We start from the raw sequence: 23972 nt of genomic DNA, 5'->3' as shown, positions 1-23972 counted from the left end.
CTGGACCACACACTGTTTATCCCCAGACTGAACAAGGTTTTGCGCCATGAACAGAATTTTGCTGATCGCTTCCTCCCTGATGATGAGGCCGCCCGAGCGCTGGGCAAGACCTGCTGGGAGGCCCTGGTCAGCCCCCTGGTGCAGAACATCACCTCCCTTGGTAACCATCCTGACCCTGGCCCACTAACCAGTTCCTTGTCCCCATTCCCAAGCACCGCCTGGGTTAATGCTCTTGGTTCTCTTGGTTCCTGTCTTTATCCCCGAAGGCCTGTCACCTCAGTGTTCCTTTCCTTCCTCCACAGACTGCTCCCTGAGACTCTGGTATTTGAATCTTCCCTCCACCCCACCCCCAATCTGTTACCATATCCCCAGACTCCAGCTGAAGCAAACCGTGGTGGGAGGGGGGTGAGGGCTGTGCTGGCCCCCAAACCTTTTTGTACAATTGCTCCTTCTCCTCCCGGGCGCCTGTTGCCCCGTTTCCCATGGGGACCTGTTCCTGACCCATCTTCTTTTAGATGCGGAAGGTGTGAGCTCCCTGGGATGGCTGCTGGGTCAGTACTTAGAGCAGAGGGAGAGCTCTCGGAACCCCCTGAGTCGAGCAGCATCCTTTGCCTCTCGAGTCCGTCGCCTTTGCCACTTGCTGGTGCATGTGGAGCCTCCTCCGGGGCCTTCTCCTGAGCCATCCACGCAGCCCCGTAAGTCCCCGCCGGGGCGGCCGAGCTGAGAGCCTGGGTCCTCCCCTCATGGGTGTTACTCTTCCTCACTGCTTTGCTGTGGGCATTTCCAGGGGTCAGTACCCAAGACCCCGAGACTCACCGGAGGCTGAGATGAGACCCCTTACTTTGCCCGGTGTCTCTGCAGCCAGCAGGAGCAGTAAGGGTCAGGACCGGAGCCCTGGGCCTTCACCTGTTCTCCCGAGCAGCAGCCTGAGGAACATGACGCAGTGCTGGCTGAGCGTGGTGCAGGAGCAGGTGGGCAGAAGCAAGCTGGACTCTGCGGAGGGGGGTCTGCGAGGCTGGCCTCATACTGGGACTTCCCTTTTACATTTCTTGCCTTTCCCCTCAGGTCAGCAGGTTCCTGGCTGCAGCCTGGAGGGCCCCAGACTTCGTGCTTCGTTACTGTGCACTCTATGAGCACTTGCAGAGAGCAGGCTCAGAGCTCTTTGGGCCTCGGGCAGCCTTCACGCTGGCCCTGCACAGTGGCTTCTCAGGCGCCTTGCTGCAGCAGTCCTTCCTCACCGCTACTCACGTGAGTACCACCAGCCTCGCAGTCGGCGGGGCGTAAGCTCATGCGAGGCTCACCCCTCTCTGCCCTCTCATCTCCTTTCACTCCCCACTCTCCTCCACTCCCTCTTCCTGCTTCACCAGTGCCCTTTCCATTGCCCCAGATGAGTGAGCAGTTTGCCAGGCACATCGACCAGCAGATCCAGGGCTGCTTGGTTGGCGGAACCCCTGGAGCAGACATGCTGGGGCAACTTCAGCGGCACCTGGAGCCCATCATGGTCCTTTCTGGCCTGGAGCTGGCCACCACTTTTGAGCACTTTTACCAGTGAGTGAAGGTCGACAGAGTAGGGGATGGGAGGCCTAGAGTGTAGAGAGGGCAGAGAGTGAGTCTTAGAGGGAAGATGAAGGGGGGCCGTCGGGGGAAGAGATTAAGATCCAGGGATGGCCATGGCATTGGTGGGAAGGAAGAGGTGAGGTAGGGCTGTGACCCAGGTTGGCTGCCACAGAGGGACCTGTGTGCCGAGTGCCCACACTGAGGCCGGGCCTGGGCTGTGTGTGCTGCAGGCACTACATGGCGGACCGTCTCCTGAGCCTGGGCTCCAGCTGGCTGGAGGGGGCCGTGCTGGAGCAGATCGGTTCCTGCTTCCCCCACCGCCTCCCCCAGCAGATGCTGCAGAGCCTGAGTGCCTCCGAGCGGCTGCAGTGCCAGTTCCACCTCTTCCAGCTCCAGCGGCTTGACAGGCTGCTCTTGGGGCAGGAGGATGAGGAAGAGCAGGGCCTGGAAGAAGAGGAGGTAAGAGCAAGGGAGGAGAGCGGGAGAACAGGAGAGGAAAGAAGGGAGGCCAGGAGCCCTTGAAATTCTTCTCTCTCTCAGGAGGAAGAGGAAGAAGCGGAGCCTGGGAAAGAAGTATTTCTCGAGGACCCAGGTCCAACAGTTTCTATACTGGTCCTGTCACCACGCTGCTGGCCCGTCTCCCCACTCTGCTACCTGTACCATCCCAGAAAGTGCCTTCCCACAGGATTCTGTGATGCCCTTGACCGCTTCTCCAGTTTCTACAGCCAGAGTGAGGAGATGGCACAGGCAATTGGATATTGGGGTGAGGTTTGGGGTGGCAAGAGAGGAAGAGGAGGTGACCTTTGGACAGGAATGCATAGATAGGAAGAAACATTCTCTAGCAACAGCAGTCTCCTAGGGAAGGGTGAGAAAGTGTGGGTTCGATTTTCATTAATTTCTCATTTCCTTCAACTCTATGAATTGGTTCTATTTTCCTTTTTCTAACTTCAAGTTGCATGCTAGTCTTTTCAGACTTCTTTTTAAATAAAAGTATTTAAGGCTATTAATCGCCCTCTCAATGTTACTTTAGCTGCGTTCTGTAAGATCTCTATTTTTTTGTTGTTGTTAATCCTCACCCCAGGATATTTTTTCGGTTGATTTTTAGAGAGAGAGAGTAAAAGGGAAGGGGAAAGAGAGAGAGAGAGAAATATCTATGTGAGAGAGACACATCGATTGGTTGCCTCCCACATATGTCTTGACCAGGGCTGGGGACCAAGTCTGCAACCAAGGTATGTCTCTTGACTGGAATCCAACCCTCAACCATTCAGTCCGGGGGCCAGTGCTCTAACCACAAAGCCAAACCAGCCAGGGTGGATTTGTTTATTTTATATGAACTATTTTTTATTAAGGTATAATTAGTAGTCAGTAAAGCGCACACATCTTAATTGTGACTTAATGAATTTTGTATCCATATGCATTTCCTTAACCACCCCCAGCTCAAGATGCAGAATACGCCCAGCACCCAGCACCCAGCAAGCTCCCTCCCTTATCTCCTTCATGTCTCCTTTCTAGTCAGTATTTTCTTCCAAGGGAAACTGTTGTTCTTCCCTTTGTCACCATAGATTTTTGCCTGTATATGAACATCATATAATTGGAATCAGAGAGTATATATTCTGCTGTATCTAATTTCCTTCTCTCAACTTAATGTCTGTGGGAGTGATCCAGGTTGTCAGTTGTGTCATTACTGTGTTCTTTTGTATTGCTGAGTCATAGTCCATTGTAGGAATATATTTTCCCTTTCTGCTGCTGATGGACATTTGGGACGTTGAATCAAGTTCTTATTATGTAATATTTTCATTGTTTAGTTCAGATAATTTTCTTTCTTTTTTAAATATATTTTATTGATTTTTCACAGAGAGGAAGGGAGAGAGATAGAGAGTCAGAAACATCGATGGGAGAGAAACATCGATCAGCTGCCTCCTGCACACCCCCCACTGGGGATGTGCCCGCAAGCCAGGTACATGCCCTTGACCGGAATCAAACCTGGGACCCTTCAGTCCGCAGGCCGACGCTCTATCCACTGAGCCAAACCGGTTTCGGCATAGTTCAGAGAATTTTCTAATTTTTATTATTTTTTCTTCAACTTATTAGTTTTCTAGAGGTAGATTTTAAAATTTCCAAGCAGATTTTTCTTTGTTTTGTTTGTTTAGTGTTCTTTTTTTTTGGTGTACTGGACGATGCTCCAACCAACTGAGCCACCTGGCCAGGGCTGTTTAGTATTCTTTTTGTTTTAGATTTTAACCTTCATTCCATTGTGGCCAAAGAACATGGTTTCTGTGATACTGAATCTTTGCCATTTATGGAGATTTCCTTTGTGGGCAAGTAGATGGTCAAATTTTATAAGTTTCCCATGTGTGATTAAGAAGAATGTGTGTTTTTCTGTTGCTGGATACAAGATTATACATATTTCACTAAATTGACCTTGTTCATTATATTGTTCACACTTTCTATAACCTTATTTTTATCTGCTTGATCTATTACTGAGAGAGGTGTGCTCTAATCTACCATTATGATAGTGAATTTCTAAATTAAGTATGTAAATTTCCCTTTATATATTTTGACTGTTATTATATACAACTTTAAAATTATTTAACAGTGCTGCTAATAGAACTTTCTGCAAGGATAGAAACGTTCTGCACTGTTCAGTATGATAGACATTTGTGGCTATTGAGTACTTGAAATATGACTAGTCGGCTGGGTGACTGAATATTTAATTTTATTTACTTTAACCAGTTTAAATTTAAGTAGCCTCATGTGGCTACCGGCTATCACAGTGGGCTATGCAGGTACAGAATCTTCATGGTTAATTAGATCTGGTCATTATGGAGTGGCCTTCTAGTCAAGCTCTTAAAGTCCACTTTTACCTGGCATTAACAGTATACCAGCTTTCCTTGGTTACTGCCTTTCTAGTACATCTTTTTTTATCCTTCTACTTTTTGTTTGGATGGATAATTCTTTTAGATCTTTTTTATTTATTTATTTTTTAAATATATTTTTATTGATATCAGAGAGAAAGAAAGAGGGAGAGAGAGAGAGCAACATCAATGATGGGAGAAAATCATTGATTGGCTGCCTCCTGCACGCCCCATACAGCCCTGAAATTGAAAAGATAAGGACTCTCTTTTTAAAGGCAAGGATACTACATTATCAAACCTTTAGAAATTAACAATTCCTAATATCAAATATACATTTAGTGTTCATGTGTATGTAATTGTCAAAGCGTTTAAAATTGGGTGTTTTTGTTTACTGAGGGTCTAAACCAAGCCCACGTGTTGCACTTGATTTAGTTCTATTTTTCATCTCCCTCAGTCTATGGGTTCCTGTCTCCCCCCCTTTTTTTTCCTACCCCTTTTGCGATTGTTTGTGGGGGAAACTGGGTTGTTTTCCGAGTTGTTGACAGGCTGGATTTTGCCGATTGTATCCACGAGGTGTCCTCTAGCATGCTCCTCTGTCTCCTTTATTTCCTGAAAACTGATCATTCGCTATAGAAGCTCATTCCGCTTTGAGTTGGGTTTCCTGGGCAGGAACACTCCATGGGTGGTGTTGCGTCCTTCTCCAGGAGGGTGTTACGTCTGGCTGTCTTTCTGTGCTGAGGTGGCTCAGTGGGTGTCAGTGTTGTTAGTCTGATGTACACACACATTGCATATGGTTCCCATCAGCTTTCCACTAGACGGTCGTTCGTTACCGTTGCGTAGGTGGACCATCTCACTGGGGGATACGGACTGGTGACATTCCAGTTCTCCCATTCCTTCCTCGCGTATTTGCTGGAATGCTTTCTCTGTACAGAGAAACTTCTCATCAGCGTTTTAGTTCCCTTCAAGTACCGTTGACACAGGAGAGGCTTGACTCTCTCCTCCTCCCCTTTATTTTGAACCAGTTTTCAAAGTAATGTGTTGGTTCTCTGGCATCCTCTAAAGATGCCCAATGAAGTCTCCTAAAAAAAAACAACACCATCATTGTGAATTCATGGATTTAAAAAAATTTCATGTGTTTCAATCCGTCGCGGGTGTCATTCTTTTGTCGTCCAAACTGTCCCATCGTAGCCAGAGGACCTCTCAGGTGGCTCCGTTTGGAACTCGCTGCCTTTGACAGCGTCCTTGCTCTGCAGTCTGCGCGCACTTGTCAGGCTCGCCTTGCCCGAGCTGGACACAGGGCAAGAGACCCAGCCTAGAGGATCTGTCCGCTCCTTAAGGGCAAAGCCCAGGTCTCTGGTGTTCCTTCCATGGAGCCTGTCTCGTGCAGGGTGGGGTATGGGGGGGGGGTGGCGGGGGGGCTCTCAGATGCCTGACTTGCCAGGGAGGCTGCGCTCCGGAGGCTGTAATGCTGGGGCCTGAGAGACTAGCAGGAGCAAACCTAACTAACAGTGACCCTCGCCTCAGCGCCTAACCCCCTTTTCCCTGTTCGGTGTCTCCACCCTTCTCCTCGACATGCTCCCAGGCCAGAACCATCCAGTCCGGGGACCACATCGGCGGCTGCAGTGGACGTGGCTGGGCCGGGCTGAGCTGCAGTTTGGGGACCAGACCCTACATGTGTCCACTGTGCAGATGTGGCTGCTGTTGAATTTCAACCAGACAGAGGTGCCTCAGCTCCTCGGCCTCTCTGTCTTCTTTCCCCCCTTGTCTGCCCCTGTTCTAAACTCTGTTCCTCCTCCCATCCTTTCTCCCCACTTCTGACTGTCCCTGTTTCTCCTCACCAGGAGGTGTCAGTAGAAACCTTGCTGAAGAATTCTGACCTCACCCCACAGCTACTGCTCCAGGCACTCCTGCCCCTCACCTCTGAGAATGGCCCTTTGACCCTGCGTGAGGGTCAGGACTTTCCACAGGGGGGTAGGTCAGTGGGGCTGGCCTGAGACTCTGCTCCTAGGGTGTGGGGCCCCCAGGGCGGGTAGTGTGGTAGGGAAGGAGAACGGGTCCCCTTTCTGCCCCTCCCCCTCCCCGGGCACTAACTGGCGGTGAGTTCCAGGTGTGCTGCGAGTGCGTGAGCCTGCGCTCCGGCCCTGTGGGGAGGCCCTGTGGCTGATACCTCCCCAGAAGTACCTGGATGTAAAGAAGGATGAGGGCCGAACCCTGGAACAGAAGAGGAACCTCTTGAGCTGTCTTCTTGTCCGTATCCTCAAAGCCCACGGGGAGGAGGGCCTCCACATTGACCAGCTGGTTTGTCTGGTAGGCAGACAGGGGGCCCTGAAGTTAGGGGAGGGAGGAGGAAGCTGTGCTTGGGGTTGGAGGTTAGAGCCAGAGGTCCCCCCAAGGCAGGGTAAACTGTCGGTGTGAGCCCTCCCAGGGTGACATTTCTGTCTGGGTTTCCTGTCCCTGACGGGGCCGGTAGACTGCAAGTAGAGACAGGACATGAGTGTTTACCCTGTGCCAGGTCCTAACTCTAAGAGTTTGCGTTATTAAGTCATTTAATCCGCACAACAACTCTGTGAGATAGGCAGTATTATTACTATTATTATCGTCCTTTTCATTTGACAGGTAAGAAAAATGAGGCGTGAGGGGGTTAGTAACTTACCGTTGTCACACAGCTAGTAAGTGGAACAGCTGGGCATCGAGCCTAGACAGGCTGCTCCTCTAGGTCACACGGCCTGCCTGTTTCCTCCTCCCATCCAGGTGCTGGAGGCCTGGCAGAAGGGCCCAAACCCTCCCGGGAGCCTGGGCCGCACTGTTGCCGGGGGCGTGGCCTGTACCAGCACAGATGTCTTCTCTTGCATCCTGCACCTCCTGGGCCAGGGCTACGTGAAACAGCGTGATGACTGGCCCCAGATGCTGCTGTACGCCAGCCCAGAGCCCACGGGGCCCTGCCGGGGCCAGGCAGAGATCCCCTTCTGTGGCAGCCGAACCACCGGGGCCTCCAAGCCCAGGTAGCCAGCCCCAGCCCCAGCCCCAGCCCCAGCCCCCTGCAGGGGCTGCAAGCAGTAGAGAAAGACGGGCTCCCCATGACAGGTGGCCCCTCCCACCTCAATAACGTGGGAGGGGCCAGGTTCCCTGGTGGAAACGCACGTCATTTCTTTGTCTAATCCAGTGATGGCGAACCTTTTGAGCTCGGCGTGTCAGCATTTTGAAAAACCCTAACTTAACTCTGGTGCCGTGTCACATATAGAAATTTTTTGATATTTGCAACCATAGTAAAACAAAGACTTATATTTTTGGTATTTATTTTATATATTTAAGTGCCATTTAACAAAGAAAAATCAACCAAAAAAATGAGTTCGCGTGTCACCTCTGACACGCGTGTCATAGGTTCGCCATCGCTGGTCTAACCCCTTTTCCTTCTCTCTGTATTTTCCCCCATTCGATCGTCCTCATTCCTCCTCCCAGTGCCTTCACCCCTTCTTTTCCTTTCTAATCTGTCCCCCTCCTCCTAGAGTCAGCCCTTAGCAAGGGACCCACCCATGTGAGCTCCTTTATATATGTCTCATCTAAGCAAATATGAAATATGCAATATATATTGAGTGCTATGTACTCTGCTCTGAAATATACAAACTATAATGGGAAGCTTGTTCTGGAGGAATTTGCCATAGCTGTCCCTTAAGTGGATGAAACTTCTGCATCAGATCCAATTCACCAGAAGTTCCCCCCCCCCCCCCCCCCAGTATTTTATTTTATTTTTTTAACATTTTTTTTATTGATTTTTTACAGAGAGGAAGGGAGAGGGATAGAGTTAGAAACATCGATGAGAGAGAAACATAGATCAGCTGCCTCTTGCACACCTCCCACTGGGGATGTGCCGGCAACCAAGGTACATGCCCTTGACCGGAATCGAACCTGGGACCCTTCAGTCCGCAGGCTGATGCTCTATCCTCTGAGCCAAACCGGTTAGGGCTCACCAGAAGTTTTTAGGGCACCTCTTCGATGCCTGTTATTTGCATTGGGTATAGAGTGAGTTCTCTAGACTAGAACATTTCTCCACCTTTGACATGCGCATACATCACCTGGGATCTTGTTAAAATGCAGATCCTGCTTTGGTAGAGCTGCCTCTGATACCTGTGCTGCTGGTAGCATTTGGGTGGGACCTACAGTGGGACTGTCCCGTCTACTGTAGGTCAGTTAGCATCCTGACCCCCACCCACTCGATTCCTGTGGTGCCGCAGTCATTTTGACATCCAGCCCATCCCCCACACCTACAAATGCTTCTGTGAAGGAGCCTGCTGTGACAGTTGGTTTGGGGGTTCTTCTCTGGCTGGTTAAGCAAGTGTGACAGGGGTATGCAAGCAGGGACCTGGGGGACAAGGTGGGGTTCAGTCAGTAGCTTGTATAAGCAGGACCGGGAGACTGACCACTGATTCTTCTCTGCCCCCCAAGCCCAGAAGCTGTGGCCGCCCTGGCATCCCTTCAGCTGCCTGCAGGCCGCACTATGAGCCCCCAGGAGGTGGAAGGGTTGATGGAGCAGACGGTGCGGCAGGTGCAGGAGACGCTGAACCTGGAGCCAGATGTAGCTCAGCACCTTTTGGCTCATGCCCACTGGAGTGCCGAGCAGCTGCTGCAGAGCTACAGTGATAACCCCCAGCCACTGCTGCTGGCAGCTGGGCTGCGGGTGCCCCAGCCCCAGGCTGCCCCTACACGCCCTGACCACTGCCCTGTCTGTGTCAGCCCCCTGGAGCCAGATGACGACTTGCCCTCTCTCTGCTGCAGGCACTACTGCTGCAAGGTGAGGCCCCAGCTCTCTCCTGCCCCTGGCTTTCTACTCGAATGCGGTTCCTTGGCAACTACTGGTTCTAGCCCTAGCGCCGCCATTGCCTACCCCAGGAATGTCGGACAGGTCTCTTAGTCCCTTAAACTAGTTTTGTTAGGATCCAGCGATATTGGTATGCATCAGTGGTTCTCAAACTGGGCTGCGTATTATAATCTCTGGGAGCTTTTTTTTTGTTAAATCCTCACCGAAGGATATTTTTCCATTGATTCTTAGTGTGGAAGAGAGAGGGAAAGACAGAGCGACACATCGATGTGAGAAACACTGATTGGTTGCCTCCTGCACGCACCCTGATTAGGGCCCAGGGCCCAGGCAGGAGGAGCTTGCAACCGAGGTACGTGCCCTTGACCGGAGTCGAACCCAGGACCCTTCGGTCCACAGGCTGACACTCTACCCACTGAGCCAAACCAGCTCGGGCAGTCACGAGCTTTTAAAGATCCTGATGCTCATGCGATCTACCAGGCAAGTAAATCGGAATTTCTGCTGGTGAAACCCCAGCATATGGACGTTAAAACCTCCTCAGGTGATTCCAGTGTCAGTCAAGTTTGAGGACTAGACACAGACACAGGCACACACACACACATACGTCTCACACACCCATCTTAACACACATACACGTCTCACACACACATCTTAACACACACACACGTCTCACACACACATCTTAACACACACATACGTCTCACACACACATCTTAACACACATACACGTCTCACACACACATCTTAACACACACATACGTCTCACACACACATCTTAACACACACATACGTCTCACACACACATCTTAACACACACATACGTCTCACATACACATCTTAACATATACATACGTCTCACACACATCTTAACACACACACGTCTCTCACACACATCTTAACATACACATACGTCTCACACACACATCTTAACACACACGTCTCGCACACACATCTTAACACACACATACGTCTCGCACACACATCTTACACACACGTCTCACACACACATCTTAACACACACACACATCTCACACACAGTGTACCTTAAGGCACTTTGTAAATGAGGTATTATTAAATTGGTGATGATAATAGTTTATGGTTTCCTTTCCAGCATTCAAATCTTTATCTTAGAACATCTTCACTTCTTTTATATGGGTGGGCAAAAGTAGGTCTGTAGTTGTTCATATGGAAAATAATACACTAATTAGTAAATAATGATACAGGAATAAACTGTTTTGTGTACTCACAACTACAAACCTGCTTTTGCTCCACTCTGGTATATACTCTTATTTAATATGAAAATAAAAAGAAGTATTACAAACCAGGACATAGCACCAAAGTACGGGAAGGCAGGGTTTGCTGCTGTAAAGCTGACGCAGACAAGGCCGTAGGCGGGGGAGCGAGTACGGAGTCTTCAGAGGCAGGGAACCGAGTGCTGAGGGCCTGATGTCCCCCCCCTCACAGACATCAGCTCAGCAGGATGAGCGCCATCGCTGCCATGAATGGTTGCTGCCTCTCCCAGCAGCGCCCAGGGTGTGGTCTGGGAAGGAGCAGTGCACGCTTGTGCCTTTTCTCCTTCCCTTTTCCTCGGTTTCCAGTTCCTCTTCTCACACAGGTGCCTGTGCTCGCTTTTCTCTAGGTCCTTACTGACTTCCTTGACCGCCCATTTTTTCCTTCAACGAGTACTTGTCCTGGGTTTACTGTGTGCACAGCACTGGTGCTGAATGAGGGAGTGGGACAATCCAAGCAAGAAGTAACTAGAGGCTGGAAATAGCAGCTAATAGTTACGGGGACTCGCTCTGGCCATTGTGCTGCCTCCACGCATTCTTTGCTTGGCTCCATCCTAGTTCTCTGTGAGGCAGGGACTTGCCATCCCCATTTGGCAGACTGCAGAGGGAGGCACTGGGCGGAGAAGGAACCCGCCCAGGGCCGGATTGGGTTTGGGCAGTCTCGTCCGGGGCCCACACTCTTAGGATAAGTGCAGGGAAGAGACTGGGGTTAGGAGTGGGCTGGGGGCCTCGTAAGGGACTTCAGACTGGGGAGGTTGGGGAAGGCCCGTCTGAGGAGATCTGGGGGGAAGAGTGGTGGACGGAGGGAAGAGCCAGTGAACGTGCGCTGAAGTGGTGGGACAGCAGGGGGGTGGGGGGAGAGGAGGCTTGGCAGGTGCAAGGGGCCAGTTGGTGGGATTGGCACACAGTGGGCTTTGCTCCAGGGGAAGCCATGGTGGGTGTAAGGAGGGGAGTGATCTGCTCTAATGCACATTTTTGAAAGGGTCACTTTGTGTGGAGAAAAGCTTGGTCAGGACAAGAGAGGAAGCAGGGACACCCCTTCGGAGACTGGTCCAAACAGGCCAGAGAAGGTGGTCGTGCGGCCTAGGGACGGGGGAAGAGCCGAGTGGATGGGCGGGCTGCATTTGGAGGTAGAGCAGGTAGGACTTGGGGAGTGGATTCGGGGGCTTGGGACAAGGGAATGAAGGGTGATTCCTGGGTTTTTGAGTGTCTGGGTGGATGGGATGTGTCATCTATTACTGGCTTGGGGGAAATGTTGGGCCTGGGAACAGGATTTTGAGGGGAAATGCAGTCTTTTGTGTCCATGAAGTTGTTGCTGCTTGTTGGGACCTGTGTGGGACTGGCAAGTAGACAGTGGGTTTTCAAATTCAGAATTCAGTAGAGAGGCCTGGCTGGTATCACCCAGGGAGAGAGAAACAAGCCCAGGACATTGAACTTGGGGCACCCCCACCCTATAGCGATGTGGAGACAGGGAGCCTAAAAACACCACTGAGAAAAACAGGCTGATGGACAAGGCCCAGCGGAGGAGGAGCCTGTGACTAAGTCCCGGCCACATGGCACAAGTGAAAGGCAGGAGAACTCAGGGGGGGATCCGGGCCTGGAGCAGTTGGAGGTGGCTTCCCAGGATGAGCCTTGAGTGGCAGGTGGGATTGTCAGAGGGCCTGAGACCCAACACCGGTTGGGCTGGGCAGTGGAAACAGCATGAGCCAAGCGCAAGCCCAGAGCTGAGGGGGTACCTAAGGGTGAGCGGTCAGCCAAGCTGTCCTCTGTGGCAGTGAGGGGTCCTGCCACCTCTGTGTGCCTGCAAGTAGCTGTCTGAATTTGGAGAAATGTCCTGTTTTATCTTGGAAATACGGGAATTTTGCATTCAACTTCTCAATTTATCTGGGTTTCTTTCACTGTATAAAAAGGGGTTTGCCCTGGTTGGTGTATCTCAGTGGTTAGAGCATTGGCCCATGCACCAGTGGGTCTCGGGTTCGATTTCCAGTCAAGGGCATGTGGCTGGGTTGCAGGTTCAATCCCTGGGCCTGGTCAGGGCATGTGCAGGAGGCAACCAATCGATGTGTCTGTCTCACATTGATGTCTCTCTCCCTTCCACTCTCTAAAAATCCATAAAAATATATCCTTGTTTTGTTTAGTAAAAGTCCAGGCCAGTGCTTCCCATCGGTCCTGGAGCTTTGCTACCACAGATACATGTCCTCCCCTGGGATCAAGTGCGTCGTTTGGAAAGCTCCGCGTCCGCAGTGTGCGGGAAGGGGCCCTTAACGGAGTGTTCTGGGAGCTCGGGCGCTGGTCACGCATAAACCAAGTGGGTTTGATGGGGAGAGACAGGGTGGAAGGTTTGGGGACCAGCTCCGGCAGCAGTTTAGGAGTCGACAGTGGCCTGGTTTAGGGTGAGGCATTGACATGGGCGCCAGACAAGGGTTCAGGAGATTGAAGGTTCTGACCCTGGAACTGGAGGGGAGCGGGGGGCCGTTTCTCAGGGCCCGGGAGCTGCAGTGGGCAAGTCTGTTTTGTGCAGAAGAGGCCGAGTCTGGGGGGACAGAGCCTCCAGACAGGCATTGAGGGGAGCAGTGGGGCCAGGGGAGAGGCCGCCCAGCAGGGAAGGGGCCCAGCTCCCGGCCTCCTTCCTCTGACCTTCTTGCTCTCGCCAAGTCTTTCTTGGAACTTGAATCTTTCTTATTTTTTTAATTCTCTTTACCTGCTCCCTCTATGTCCATCCCAACAATAATTATAATTAGGCTGCTGTCCTTGCCCACGTATCCTCAAAGACAACTGTAATTTGGACCAATCCCAGGAAAATCAGTGGGAGCCAGAAAGATTAGGGTCAGTTGTGAGGTTGACCTAGAAGCTGCTTGTCTCTGGCCTTCTGCGTCATGGGGGAGATGAGTGGCCAGCGTACCGCCTCCTGGTGCTGCTCCCACACTTCCCTGAGTGGCCCCTCCTGTGCCCTCCCAGTCTTGCTGGAATGAGTATCTGACAACTCGAATCGAGCAGAACCTGGTGATGAATTGCACCTGTCCCATTGCCGACTGCCCGGCCCAGCCCACGGGAGCCTTCATTCGTGCCATTGTCTCCTCGCCAGAGGTCATCTCCAAGGTACCCTCTCCTCCGAGAGAGGCTCGGTGCACAGCCAGAGGGGCAGACCCCAGGGAGTGGGCGGGGTGCGGGGTGCGGGGGGGCCTGGAGGTGTGGCGACCTAGCGAGCCAGGCCCTCACCTGTGGCCCCTCTGCCCCCACAGTACGAGAAGGCCCTGCTGCGTGGCTACGTGGACAGCTGCTCCAACCTGACGTGGTGCACCAACCCCCAGGGCTGTGACCGCATCCTGTGCCGCCAGGGCCTGGGCTCAGGGACCACCTGCTCCAAGTGTGGCTGGGCCTCCTGCTTCAACTGTAGCTTCCCTGAGGTGGGTGCCCACCCCAGCCCTGATGCTGAGCTGGGACCCACACCCGTCCCTGCTCAGCACACACAGATTCTGCCTTGTCCTCATCCTCCACCACCGAGTTGAGCTTTGTTCCTCCTCCTGTCATCCTCCAAATGGAGCCTCCCTCCCTTCCGCCTCCCTCGAACAATAGCAGGAGGGCCACCCTGAGTAAGGGCTGGGCTGTGTCCTCACCTCCCCGTCCTGCTCTAGGCACACTACCCTGCCAGCTGTGGCCACATGTCTCAGTGGGTCGACGATGGCGGCTACTACGACGGCATGAGTGTGGAGGCCCAGAGCAAGCACCTGGCCAAGCTCATCTCTAAGCGCTGTCCCAGCTGTCAGACCCCCATCGAGAAGAATGAAGGGTGTCTGCAGTAAGAATGGGGTGCTGTGGGCCCTGGGGAGTCAGCAGGCACAGGAGAGAGTAGAGGCCTGGTGGTAAGAAAGGGGTGGTAGGGCTTCTGAAAAGCTGAGCAACAAGGGCAGTTACTCAACTACCCCCTCTGGGCACCCTCCAGAGCGACGCCCTCAGCTCATGTTCCCCCGTGTTTAGTCTAGTGTGTGGGGGACTCAGAAGCCAGGGTGCTTTCAGTAGGAACTGGTCAGGTTAGGGCGTGGAGGGGCCAGGGACACCGTCCGTGTGCATCCAGGCCGCTGGCTTTCCTGGCGCGGCCCTGGCCAGAGGCAGGAGTCCTCTGACCAGATCGCTTCCTCCGTAGCATGACCTGCGCCAAATGCAACCATGGATTCTGCTGGCGCTGCCTCAAGTCCTGGAAGCCAAATCACAAAGACTATTACAACTGCTCTGCCATGGTAAGGGGCTGGGCAGCGAGGAGCGGGAGGCCCGAAGGCAGGCAGGAGGGGCCCTGAGCAGAGGGCTCTGTGTGGAGAGCAGCCTAACAATTGTTGGGACAGTGGCTCAGTGGGGAGAAGACAAGCCACCTAGGCCTGCCGTGCTGGAAGGTCTGTCCTGGGAGGTCCATGCATGGGGACCAGAGGCCCAGGGTGGGACTTCCACCCCCAGGTGGCTACAGAGGGCTGGGGTGGGCTGGGCATTCTCAGGGCAGCAGGGCAGAGCGGAGAGCAAGGACTGAGTCAGGATCTGGCTCTTCCAGTTAGTATGTGGCTTTGGGTCAGTTTACTTGTCCACTCGTCAGCATTCTCACCTGTAAAAGGGGGTAATAATGTGACCTACCACACAGATTCTGAGGATTATAGAGAAAATCTGGGCAAAGCGTGGAAAGGCCTCTGTGAATGGTAGCTAGTCTGATGAGCCCACGCTGTCCCAGCGAAGCACAGTAGCCCCCTATGTGTCTCATAGGTAAGCAAGGCAGCTCGCCAAGAGAAACGGTTCCAGGACTACAACGAGAGGTGTACTTTCCATCACCAGGCCCGGGTGAGGAGGGGGAGGGTGGGGAGAGGCAGGGAGGGGCCCAAGGTCTGAATCGATGGGTGCTGTTCTGAAGGGATGTGTGTGCATGCGCTCGCTGACCCGCCTTCCTCTGCACAGGAGTTTGCTGTGAACTTGTGGAACCGAGTATCTGCCATCCATGAGGTGCCCCCACCCAAATCCTTCACCTTCCTCAGCGACGCCTGCAGGGGACTTGAGCAGGCTAGAAAGGTTGGGGGGTGCAGGGTGGGGGAATGTGCCAAGGGGACTGGTGGGCTGGGCAGCTGTCTCTGACCGGTTTGGATGGAGGGAAGGAGGAGGGAGCAGGTGGGAGGCCTGACTTGGGCTCCCCTAGGTGCTGGCCTATGCCTGCGTGTACAGCTTCTACAACCAGGAAACGGAGCAAATGGACGTGGTGGAGCAGCAGACCGAGAACCTGGAGCTGCACACCAATGCCCTGCAGATCCTCCTGGGTGAGGCCTGCCCCTGCCTGCTCAGTCCTCTCTCCTGCCCCCCTCCCCCTGCCCCAGCTCCCCACCTTCACTCTGCCCCTTCGTCGTTCCTCATTCATGGCCTCATCACCACAGGCCTTTTAAAATTCTGCTGGAAAGGCATACAGTACAGGCTGTAAGTGCCTAAGGGCACAGGTCTTCACCTGACCTTTTATTTGATTACTAAAGGCCCGGTGCATGAAATTTGTGTGTGGGGGGAAGGCAAGGTCCGAATCAATGGGTGCTGTTCTGAAGGGATGTGTGTGCCCTCCCCCCCCCCCCAGCCTGGTCGTCCCTAACTGCCCCCAACTGCCCCCTCCCTGCCAGCCTGGTTGCTCCTAACTGCACCCCCCCCGGCCTAGTCACCCCTTACTCCCCCCCTGCTGGCCTGGTAACCCCCAATTGCCCCCCTCTGCAGGCCTGGTCACCCCTAACTGTCCCCCTCTGCTGGCCTGGTTGCCCCCAACTGTCCCCCCTGCCAGCCAAGTCGCCCTTCACTGCCCCCACTGCCAGCCTAATTGCCCCCAACTGCCCCCACTGCCAGCCTAATCGCCCCCAACTGCACCCCCCCCCCCCACTGGCCTGGTTGCCCCTAACTGCCCCCAACCCTGCTGGCCTAGTCGCCCCTTATGGCCCCCCCCCACCCCCACCCCCACCGGCCTGGTCACCCCACGCAGCCTGCTGTTCAGTCGTTTGGTCGTCCCTCACTAACCTCCCCTACCGGTCTGGTCATAGGCAGCCATCTTGTGAGGGTGTGAAGGTTAATTTGCATCTTGCCTCATTATTATATAGGATATCTGTCCCCATCACTAGAGCGTAAGCCTCTGGAGAATGGGTATCTAGAGCTGGGCCTGCTAGGTGTTGGTAGAACTGGTGGGTGTGCAGTAGGGGTTTGCTGGAGGAGGGGATGGAGGGAGGGAAGAAGGGAGGGAGCCCCTGCACCCTGCCCCCTCTGCAGAGGAGCTCCTGCTGCAGTGCAGAGACCTGGCCTCCGCCCTGCGTCTCCTGCGGGCCGACTGCCTCCACATGGGCCTGGAGCTGCTCCGGCGGATCCAGGAAAGGCTGCTCGCCATCCTGCAGCATTCCACCCAGGTAGGCCGCCCCGCCTGGTCCTCCCATGCCCAGCACCCAGAAGGAGACCTGGGGGTGTCCCAGCTCCTGGGCCAGCCTGCTGGCTGCTGTTGGACCCTGTCACTTAACCTCCTGGCATTTCTTACAAAATAAAGAAGTTAGGCCCTGACCGGTTTGGCTCAGTGGATGGAGCGTCGGCCTGCGGACTGAAGGGTCCCGGGTTCGATTCCGGTCAAGGGCATGTACCTTGGTTGCGGGCGCATCCCCAGTGGGGTGTGTGCAGGAGGCAGCTGATCGATGTTTCTCTCTCATCGATGTTTCTAGCTCTCTATCCCTCTCCCTTCCTCTCTGTAAAAAATCAATAAAATATAAATAAATAAATAATAAATAAATAAATACATAATAAATAATAAATAAATAAATGAGTTAGCCCAGATCCTTGCTCTGCAGAATCAGTTGGGGACCTTTTTCAGACATACTTCCCAGATGTGGATTCAGAATCCCAGGAGTGGGGGTCAAGGGGGTGGGGTCCACTGAGTAAGGGAGCTGAGTCTTTCCAGCTGTAATACGCTGACGTTGAGTCTGAACTAGGAGTCCCACTCTCAGGGAGCGTACAGACTGACAAGTCACAAGTAGGAAAGGCATGAGCATACACTGAGCTCCTGAAGCAAGGCCGGTGTGCTGACCTGTGTCCTGTGTCCCTGGAGACACCTCTGGTGCTGTGGTGAGGGAGGGAGAGCAGGTGGGAACGTGCTGCCAGGAGCATGGCGCCTAGTAGGCCCTCGGAGAAACGCTGGGCAGAGGCCCAGTGGCCTCTCCTCTCCTACTCCCCTGTCCACCGTCTCTGCCAGGACTTTCGGGTTGGTCTCCAGAGTCCATCGTTAGAGGCCCGGGAGGTGAAAGGGTCCAACGTGCCCAGTAGTCGGTGAGTATGGGCGGAGCCCCGGAGGGGGGTGGGATACGGCAGGCCTCCCCTGGGGCTGAGCAGCTCTCTCCCTGTTGATCTGTCCCCCCAGGCCCCGGGGCTCCTCGGAGCTGGAGACGGATGAGGAGGAAGGCGAAGACGACCTGCCCGAGTGGCAGCAGGACGAGTTCGATGAGGAGCTGGACAACGACACCTTCTCCTATGACGAGGAGTCCGAGAACCTGGACCGGGACGCTTTCTTCTTCGGCGATGAGGATGAGGATGAGGGCTATGACTGAGGGGCAGGATGCAGGGAGCTCCCGGAGCCGCCCAGAGCCGTGGGGCCAGGGGCCGGCAGTTCATCCCTGACCACTGTCCTGGGTGCTCGGCGGGGGCGGTTCCCAGCATCTGCAGCACCTTCTTCTGTTTACTGAATAAACTTTTTTCATATACTTCTCTGAAGCGGGCCCGTTCTAACTCCCCTGCTCCCCGCACACCCACCCCTCCTCTAGTTTTCTTTAGACAGGGTAGCCCAAAGCTGACCCTGTGACCTAGGCTGGTAACGGGAAATGAAGGTCCATGTGGCACAGGCTTGCCACTTGCCCCAGACCCAGCCCAGCATCAGAGGAGACGGGACGGCCTTCCCCTATGTTCCTGAATGTTCCTGGGAGGGGCCTGCGCATTAGGAGGGCCTCTTGGGGGCCTGCAGACTTTTACAGGTTTTCCCTGCATCTCAAAGTGAAGTGTGCTGGGGGGCGTGGGGGGAGGGGGGAGGACATTACTGAGGCCCCGCCCGCCCCACCCCACACACAGAAGTTAGAAGTGTAGGCATGCCTTTTAATTTGTACTGGGCTTTAGGCAGGACTGGTACAGAGCAGAGTCAGGGATCTGAAGAATTTAATGACGGGATGAAGTCAAGTGGTTGGGTCAAGGGAGGAAGCCACCTGCTCAAGAGGATTAGCTGCAAAGTATCGGTCCAGCATGACCTCCACCTCTCCCACTTCGTAGTCCCACACCTGGAACCGGCAGCCGTCTGCTGCTCCGCGGATCATGGCTGAGAGCACTGGGGGGCAGAGGCAGGTGAAGTGCCTCCCGCACTCCCTCCTCTGCCCTCTCCTGCCCAGCCCTTGTTGGGGACAGACACTGCTCAGAGCCCCCAAGAAAGGGAGCTGAGGGCTGGGTGCTCAGCTGGGGCGGGGGGAGTGGCCATCCAGGGCTCGGAGTGCTCACCTCGGCCAGACTTCAGGCGGGACAGGCACAGGATTCGCTTATTGAGGGCCACGGCCCGGCCCACCTCATAGCCTACACCCAAGGACGGCTGGGTCACTTCCGCCACAATCACTGGGAAGAAAACGAGACTGAGGCTCAGTATCTGGGCTTGTGAGAGAGAGATGGCGGGGGAAGGGGGAGGGGGAAGGTCAGGCGTGTCCAGGGAATTAACACCCCGAGGAGCGCACAGGGAGGAGCGGGCACTCACAGTCCGCCCGCTGCAGCAAGGCCAGGTCCCGCTCGTGGATGAACCTGTCACCCTCAGCAGGCTGTTCCCCTGTGGATGAGGGAAAGCTGGTCAGGGCCGCACCCTCATCTGGTCCTCTGCCCGCCCAGCCACCCCCACATCCTCCCTGCTCAGGGAGGGAGGGAGATAACTAGATGACCTCTGAGGGCCTGCCCAACACCAGAAGTCTATGAAAAGGAGGGAATGGAACAGCCACGAGAAAAAAAACAGCCCTCTGCAAGCTGGGATGTATGACACGGGCCAGATGAGTGATACAAATAAGATTAACCAGTTAACCGCCGCGATATTTTGAATTTAATTAAAAAGTTCCGCTTGCATCTATAGATGCTTATGGCATACGAATGGTTAAGCGAAGGACAGCTGGCTGTGGGCCAGAGTGATTGCAGGTGGAGAGGAGGAGGAAGAGCAGCCAGGTGGGGGAGATGGCAGGCAGGAGCAAGGACTGGTCCGCACAAGGAAAGGACGGAGGGAGACCAGACTAAAGCCTCATGGAGTGGCTCTCACGCTTTGGTAGGTTCCAGAATCAACTGAGAACTTGATAAAACTACAAAGACCCAGGTGTCAGTGGGCTCAGCTGCTTCATTCCCACCAAATTTGAGAACCACTGCCGGAATGCAAGGTGGCCTGTTGGGGGTGGTGGGAATCAAGGTAGAGGCAGCCTGGGGAAAGGGTACGGAGCTTGGCGTTCGGCTTGATTACATGTCCCGCGTTAGGACTGTAAGGCTCACAGCTACCTGCACCGGAGCAGAGTCCCTGGAGAACTTGCTCGAAAGAGCTTCTAAGGCTTCATCCCAACCACGGGGATCTGCATTTTGAACAAGCTCCTCAGATGACAGCTGAGCACACTAAGCCTGAGAACCACCAGGCAGGCGTGGACACACCCTGAGACCATGAACCATGAGCTTAGGGCCCCTCGTGCAGGCCCTTCCCAACAGTCCCGGCAATTTCGTCTTTTTAAAGAGGTCTCCCAGGACTGCATTAAGTCCCACCAATCCTGGCTCTGCTCCTGAGTAACACATCGCACTTCCTGATTTCAAGTTATATTATAAAGTAAAACAATCAAAACAGTATGGTATTGGCATAAAACCCAATGGAACAGAATCAAGGGCCCAGGAATAAAGCCACGCATGTACACTCAACCAACATTTGACAAGCGAGCCAAGAATACTCCGTGGAGAAAAGACTCTCTCTTCCGTAAACGGTGCTTGGGAAGCTGGGCATTCACATGTAACAGAATGAAACTCGACCCCTATTTTACACCACTCACAAAAAGTAACTCGAAATGGATTAAAGATGTAAATGTAAGACCAGAAATGATAAAACTCCTAGAAGAAAACATGGGAAAAAGCTCCTTGATTGGATCTTGGCAATGGTGTTTTGGATATGACACCTAAGGCACAAGCAACAAAATGAAAAATAAACAAGGGGGACCACGCCAAACTAAAAAGCTGCTTTCTGCACGGCAAAAGAAATAATCAACAAAACGAAAATACAACCTACAGAACGGGAGAAAATATCTGCAAACCATGTACTGACAAGGGTTAATATCCAAAATACAGGGTGGGGCAAACGTAGGTTCACAGTTGTGAGTACGTGAAACACAGCTATTCTTATATTATTATTATGTTATTTTCCATATAAACAACTGTAAATGTACTCCCCCCCCCACTTTTATTAAAAACAAAACAAAACCTCATACAACTCAGCAGCAAGAAAACAAATAATCCAATTAAAAACTGTCAAAGGACCTGAAAAGACATTTTATCAAAGAAGATGCATGAATGGCCAACAGAGACATGAAAAGGTGTTCAACATCACTAGTCATTAGGGACAAGCGAATCAAAACCACAATGAGCCCCAGCCAGTTTGACTCAGTGCATAGAGAGGAGCCCTTCAGGCTGAAGGGTCCCAGGTTTGATTCTGGTCAAGGGCACATGCCCGGGTTACAGGGGGGCGCGTGCAGGAGGCAGCCGATCAATGATTCTCATCTCTCTCTCCCTCTCCCTTCCTCTCTGAAATCAATAAAAAAATATTTTTAAATAAGAACGCTATTTCCTACCTGGTTTTGCTCAGTAGATAGAGCATCAGCCTGTGGACTGAAGGGCCCTGGGTTCGATTCCAGTCAAGGGCACATGCCCGGGTTGCAGGCTCAACCCCCAGTTGGGGGAGTGCAAGAGGCAGCCGATCAATGATTCTCTCTCATCATTGATGTTTCTATATCTATCTCCCTCTCCCTTCCTCTCTGAAATCAATAAAAATATATATATTTTAAAAACAAACAAACACAAAAACACAATGAGCCCTGGGCCTATAGCTCAGTTGGTGAGAATGTCGTTCCAATATGCTAAGGTTGCAGGTTTGATCCCCAGTCAGGGCACATACAAGAATCAACCAATGAATGCATAAATAAGTGGAACAACAAATCGATGTTTCTCTCTCCCATCCCCTTTCTCTAAAATCCATAAACAAAATTTAAAAAATAATAAATCAATAAAAAATATTAAAAAACCCACAGTGAGATACCAATTCACATCTGTTGGAACAGCTATCATAAAAAAAGACAAGAAATAACAAATGCTGACAAGGATGTGGAGAAAAGGGAACGGTTGTGCTCTGTTGGTAGGAATATAAATTTCCACTATGGAGAACAACAGTATGGAGGTTCCTCAAAAAAATGAAAAATATAACTGCCACCCAGCAGGCGTGGCTCAGTGGTTGAGTGTAGACCTATGAACCAGGAGGTCACGGTTTGCTTCCTGGTCAGGGCATATGCCTACCTTGTGGGCTCAATCCCCAGTGTGGAGTGTGCAGGAGGCAGCCAATTCTCACATCACTGATGTTTCTCTCCTCCCTTCCTCTGTGAAATCAACAAAAAGATGTTAAAAACATAAAAAATAGAACTACTACCCTAACCGGTTTGACTCAGTGGATAGAGCGTCGGCCTGCGGATTGAAGGGTCCCAGGTTCGATTCCGGTCAAGGGCAGGTACCTTGGTTGCGGGCGCATGCCCAGTAAGGGGTGTGCAGGAGGCAGCTGACTGATGTTTCTCTCTCATTGTTTTTAACTCTCTATCCCTCTCCCTTCCTCTCTGTAAAAAAATCAATAAAATATATTTTTAAAAAATAGAACTACCATACGACCCAGCAATCCCACTTTGGGGAATATAACTGAAGGAAATGAAAACACTGTTGGAGTGATGTTCGAAGCATCACCCACAATAGCCAAGACAGGGGAAATAAGTGTCTACAGGTGGATGAATAAAGAAGTTGTGGTGTATAGCTACAATGGAATATCACTCCGCCATGAGAAAGAAGGAAAGCGCCACTTGGAAAAACACGGAAGGACTTTGAGGGCACTATGCTAAGTGAAAAAAGTCAGACAGAGTGTATGATCTCATATGTAGAATCTTAGCGCGAGCGCACGCGCCCCGGCCTCCCCCCCCCCCCACACACACACCACCACCAACACCACCACCACCACCACCAACAAAAACAACAACAACAAAACAGAAAAACTGAAACTCCTAGCAAAAAAGATCGGATTTGTGGTTACCAGAGGTGGGGGACAGGAGATGGGGAAATTGGATAAAGGTGGTCAAAAGGTACCAACTTCCGGTTATAAGATACGTTCTAGGGCTGTAATGTACATAACGACCACAGTATGGTTTTTTCAAATTTGTTAAGAGAGATCCTACGAGTTCTTATCACAAGGAAAGGAATTTTTTCACGAGGTGACTGATGGTAACTAAACTTTTGTGCTAATCCTTTCACGCTGTATCAGTGGCAGGCCCAGAAATCAGGATTTTTAAAAGATTCCCAGGTGATTCTAATGTGCAGCCAAGGTTGAGAACCACTGCTCTATATGAAAGTCGAGCCAATAAACTGTCCCCCTTAGACCTACACGGTGCTCTATGTCAATTACCGCCCCGTAAAGCTGGGTAGAAGGAAAAAGACCCGGCGGCCCCGAGCAGAACACGCAAGTCCCAGCCGGACCGCAGGGGAGGGCGACAGTGGAGGCGGAGCGCGGGGTCTGCGGGGTCTAAGGGCTGGCACCTGGGGCGGGGGCGCAGGAAGGAGGATGAGCGTGGTCTCAGGTCGGGGAGAAGGTATCAGCGGGACGTGGAAACCCAAGCAGCCCCGCCTGCGCCCCCTCTGCCCCCCCTCGCACCCCCGCCCCAGCTTCCCTGGAAAGCGCTGGAGAAAGTGCTCCAAGAAGGAGCTAAAGGCCCCGGTCATGAGTGAGCGCGGAGGCTGGGCGCGCACCGCAGCTGCGTGCGGACAGCGCGGTCTGAGTCCCGCTCCCACGGCTGGCGGCGGAGTGGCGAGCGGCCACCGCCCCGCGAGGGCAGTTTCGGTCAAGGGGCGCGGCCGTCCCCTCCCCCCCGCCCCCCCGGGTCCCGGTGCCCCCCGCGCCGCGCCTCACCCTGAGCGCCCAGCCCCGCGTCCAACACGTGCTCGTTGAGCACCCTCCCGGGACACGATCCGCTCGTACAGCTCCGGGTCCTCGCGTCCGCCCCGGACGCTCCCGCAGAAGTACAGGGCCCCACGGCCCGGCGCGGCCGGCTGCTCCTGCTGCCCCCGCTGCTCCTGCTGCCCCCGCTGCTCCTGCTGCCCCCGCTGCTCCGGCGCCCCGCTCTCCTGTGCGCCCGCCGCCGCCGCCAT

General features: G+C 53.2%; 2 protein-coding genes across 2 annotated transcripts in view; one reads left to right on the top strand and one right to left on the bottom strand.

The window, feature by feature from the left end:
• CUL9 (cullin 9) overlaps positions 1 to 18242 on the top strand; it is a 36611-nt gene extending 18369 nt beyond the window's left edge. The window contains exons 20-41 of the mRNA XM_070418550.1: positions 27 to 160; positions 516 to 695; positions 862 to 971; positions 1066 to 1248; positions 1388 to 1548; positions 1788 to 2016; positions 2098 to 2287; positions 5995 to 6134; positions 6254 to 6383; positions 6520 to 6719; positions 7164 to 7414; positions 8856 to 9201; positions 13473 to 13613; positions 13757 to 13921; positions 14150 to 14313; positions 14659 to 14752; positions 15261 to 15335; positions 15450 to 15560; positions 15685 to 15802; positions 16779 to 16912; positions 17743 to 17816; positions 17908 to 18242. Of these exons, the coding sequence (XP_070274651.1) occupies positions 27 to 160; positions 516 to 695; positions 862 to 971; positions 1066 to 1248; positions 1388 to 1548; positions 1788 to 2016; positions 2098 to 2287; positions 5995 to 6134; positions 6254 to 6383; positions 6520 to 6719; positions 7164 to 7414; positions 8856 to 9201; positions 13473 to 13613; positions 13757 to 13921; positions 14150 to 14313; positions 14659 to 14752; positions 15261 to 15335; positions 15450 to 15560; positions 15685 to 15802; positions 16779 to 16912; positions 17743 to 17816; positions 17908 to 18094 (3517 nt within the window). The 3' untranslated portion in view covers positions 18095 to 18242. The remainder of the gene's footprint in view (positions 1 to 26; positions 161 to 515; positions 696 to 861; positions 972 to 1065; positions 1249 to 1387; positions 1549 to 1787; positions 2017 to 2097; positions 2288 to 5994; positions 6135 to 6253; positions 6384 to 6519; positions 6720 to 7163; positions 7415 to 8855; positions 9202 to 13472; positions 13614 to 13756; positions 13922 to 14149; positions 14314 to 14658; positions 14753 to 15260; positions 15336 to 15449; positions 15561 to 15684; positions 15803 to 16778; positions 16913 to 17742; positions 17817 to 17907) is intronic.
• Positions 18243 to 18709: 467 nt separating this feature from the next.
• DNPH1 (2'-deoxynucleoside 5'-phosphate N-hydrolase 1) lies at positions 18710 to 23972 on the bottom strand. The gene is given in 5 exon segments (XM_070419122.1): positions 18710 to 18858; positions 19026 to 19136; positions 19273 to 19341; positions 23734 to 23783; positions 23785 to 23972. Coding segments are annotated over 5 exon segments (567 nt in total).

This window comes from Myotis yumanensis, unplaced genomic scaffold (genome assembly GCF_028538775.1).
Source record: "Myotis yumanensis isolate MYYU_CA2020_CCGP unplaced genomic scaffold, mMyoYum1.0.hap1 SCAF_6, whole genome shotgun sequence".
Classification (NCBI taxonomy): domain Eukaryota; kingdom Metazoa; phylum Chordata; class Mammalia; order Chiroptera; family Vespertilionidae; genus Myotis; species Myotis yumanensis.
This window is presented reverse-complemented; position numbering and strand designations above follow the sequence as displayed.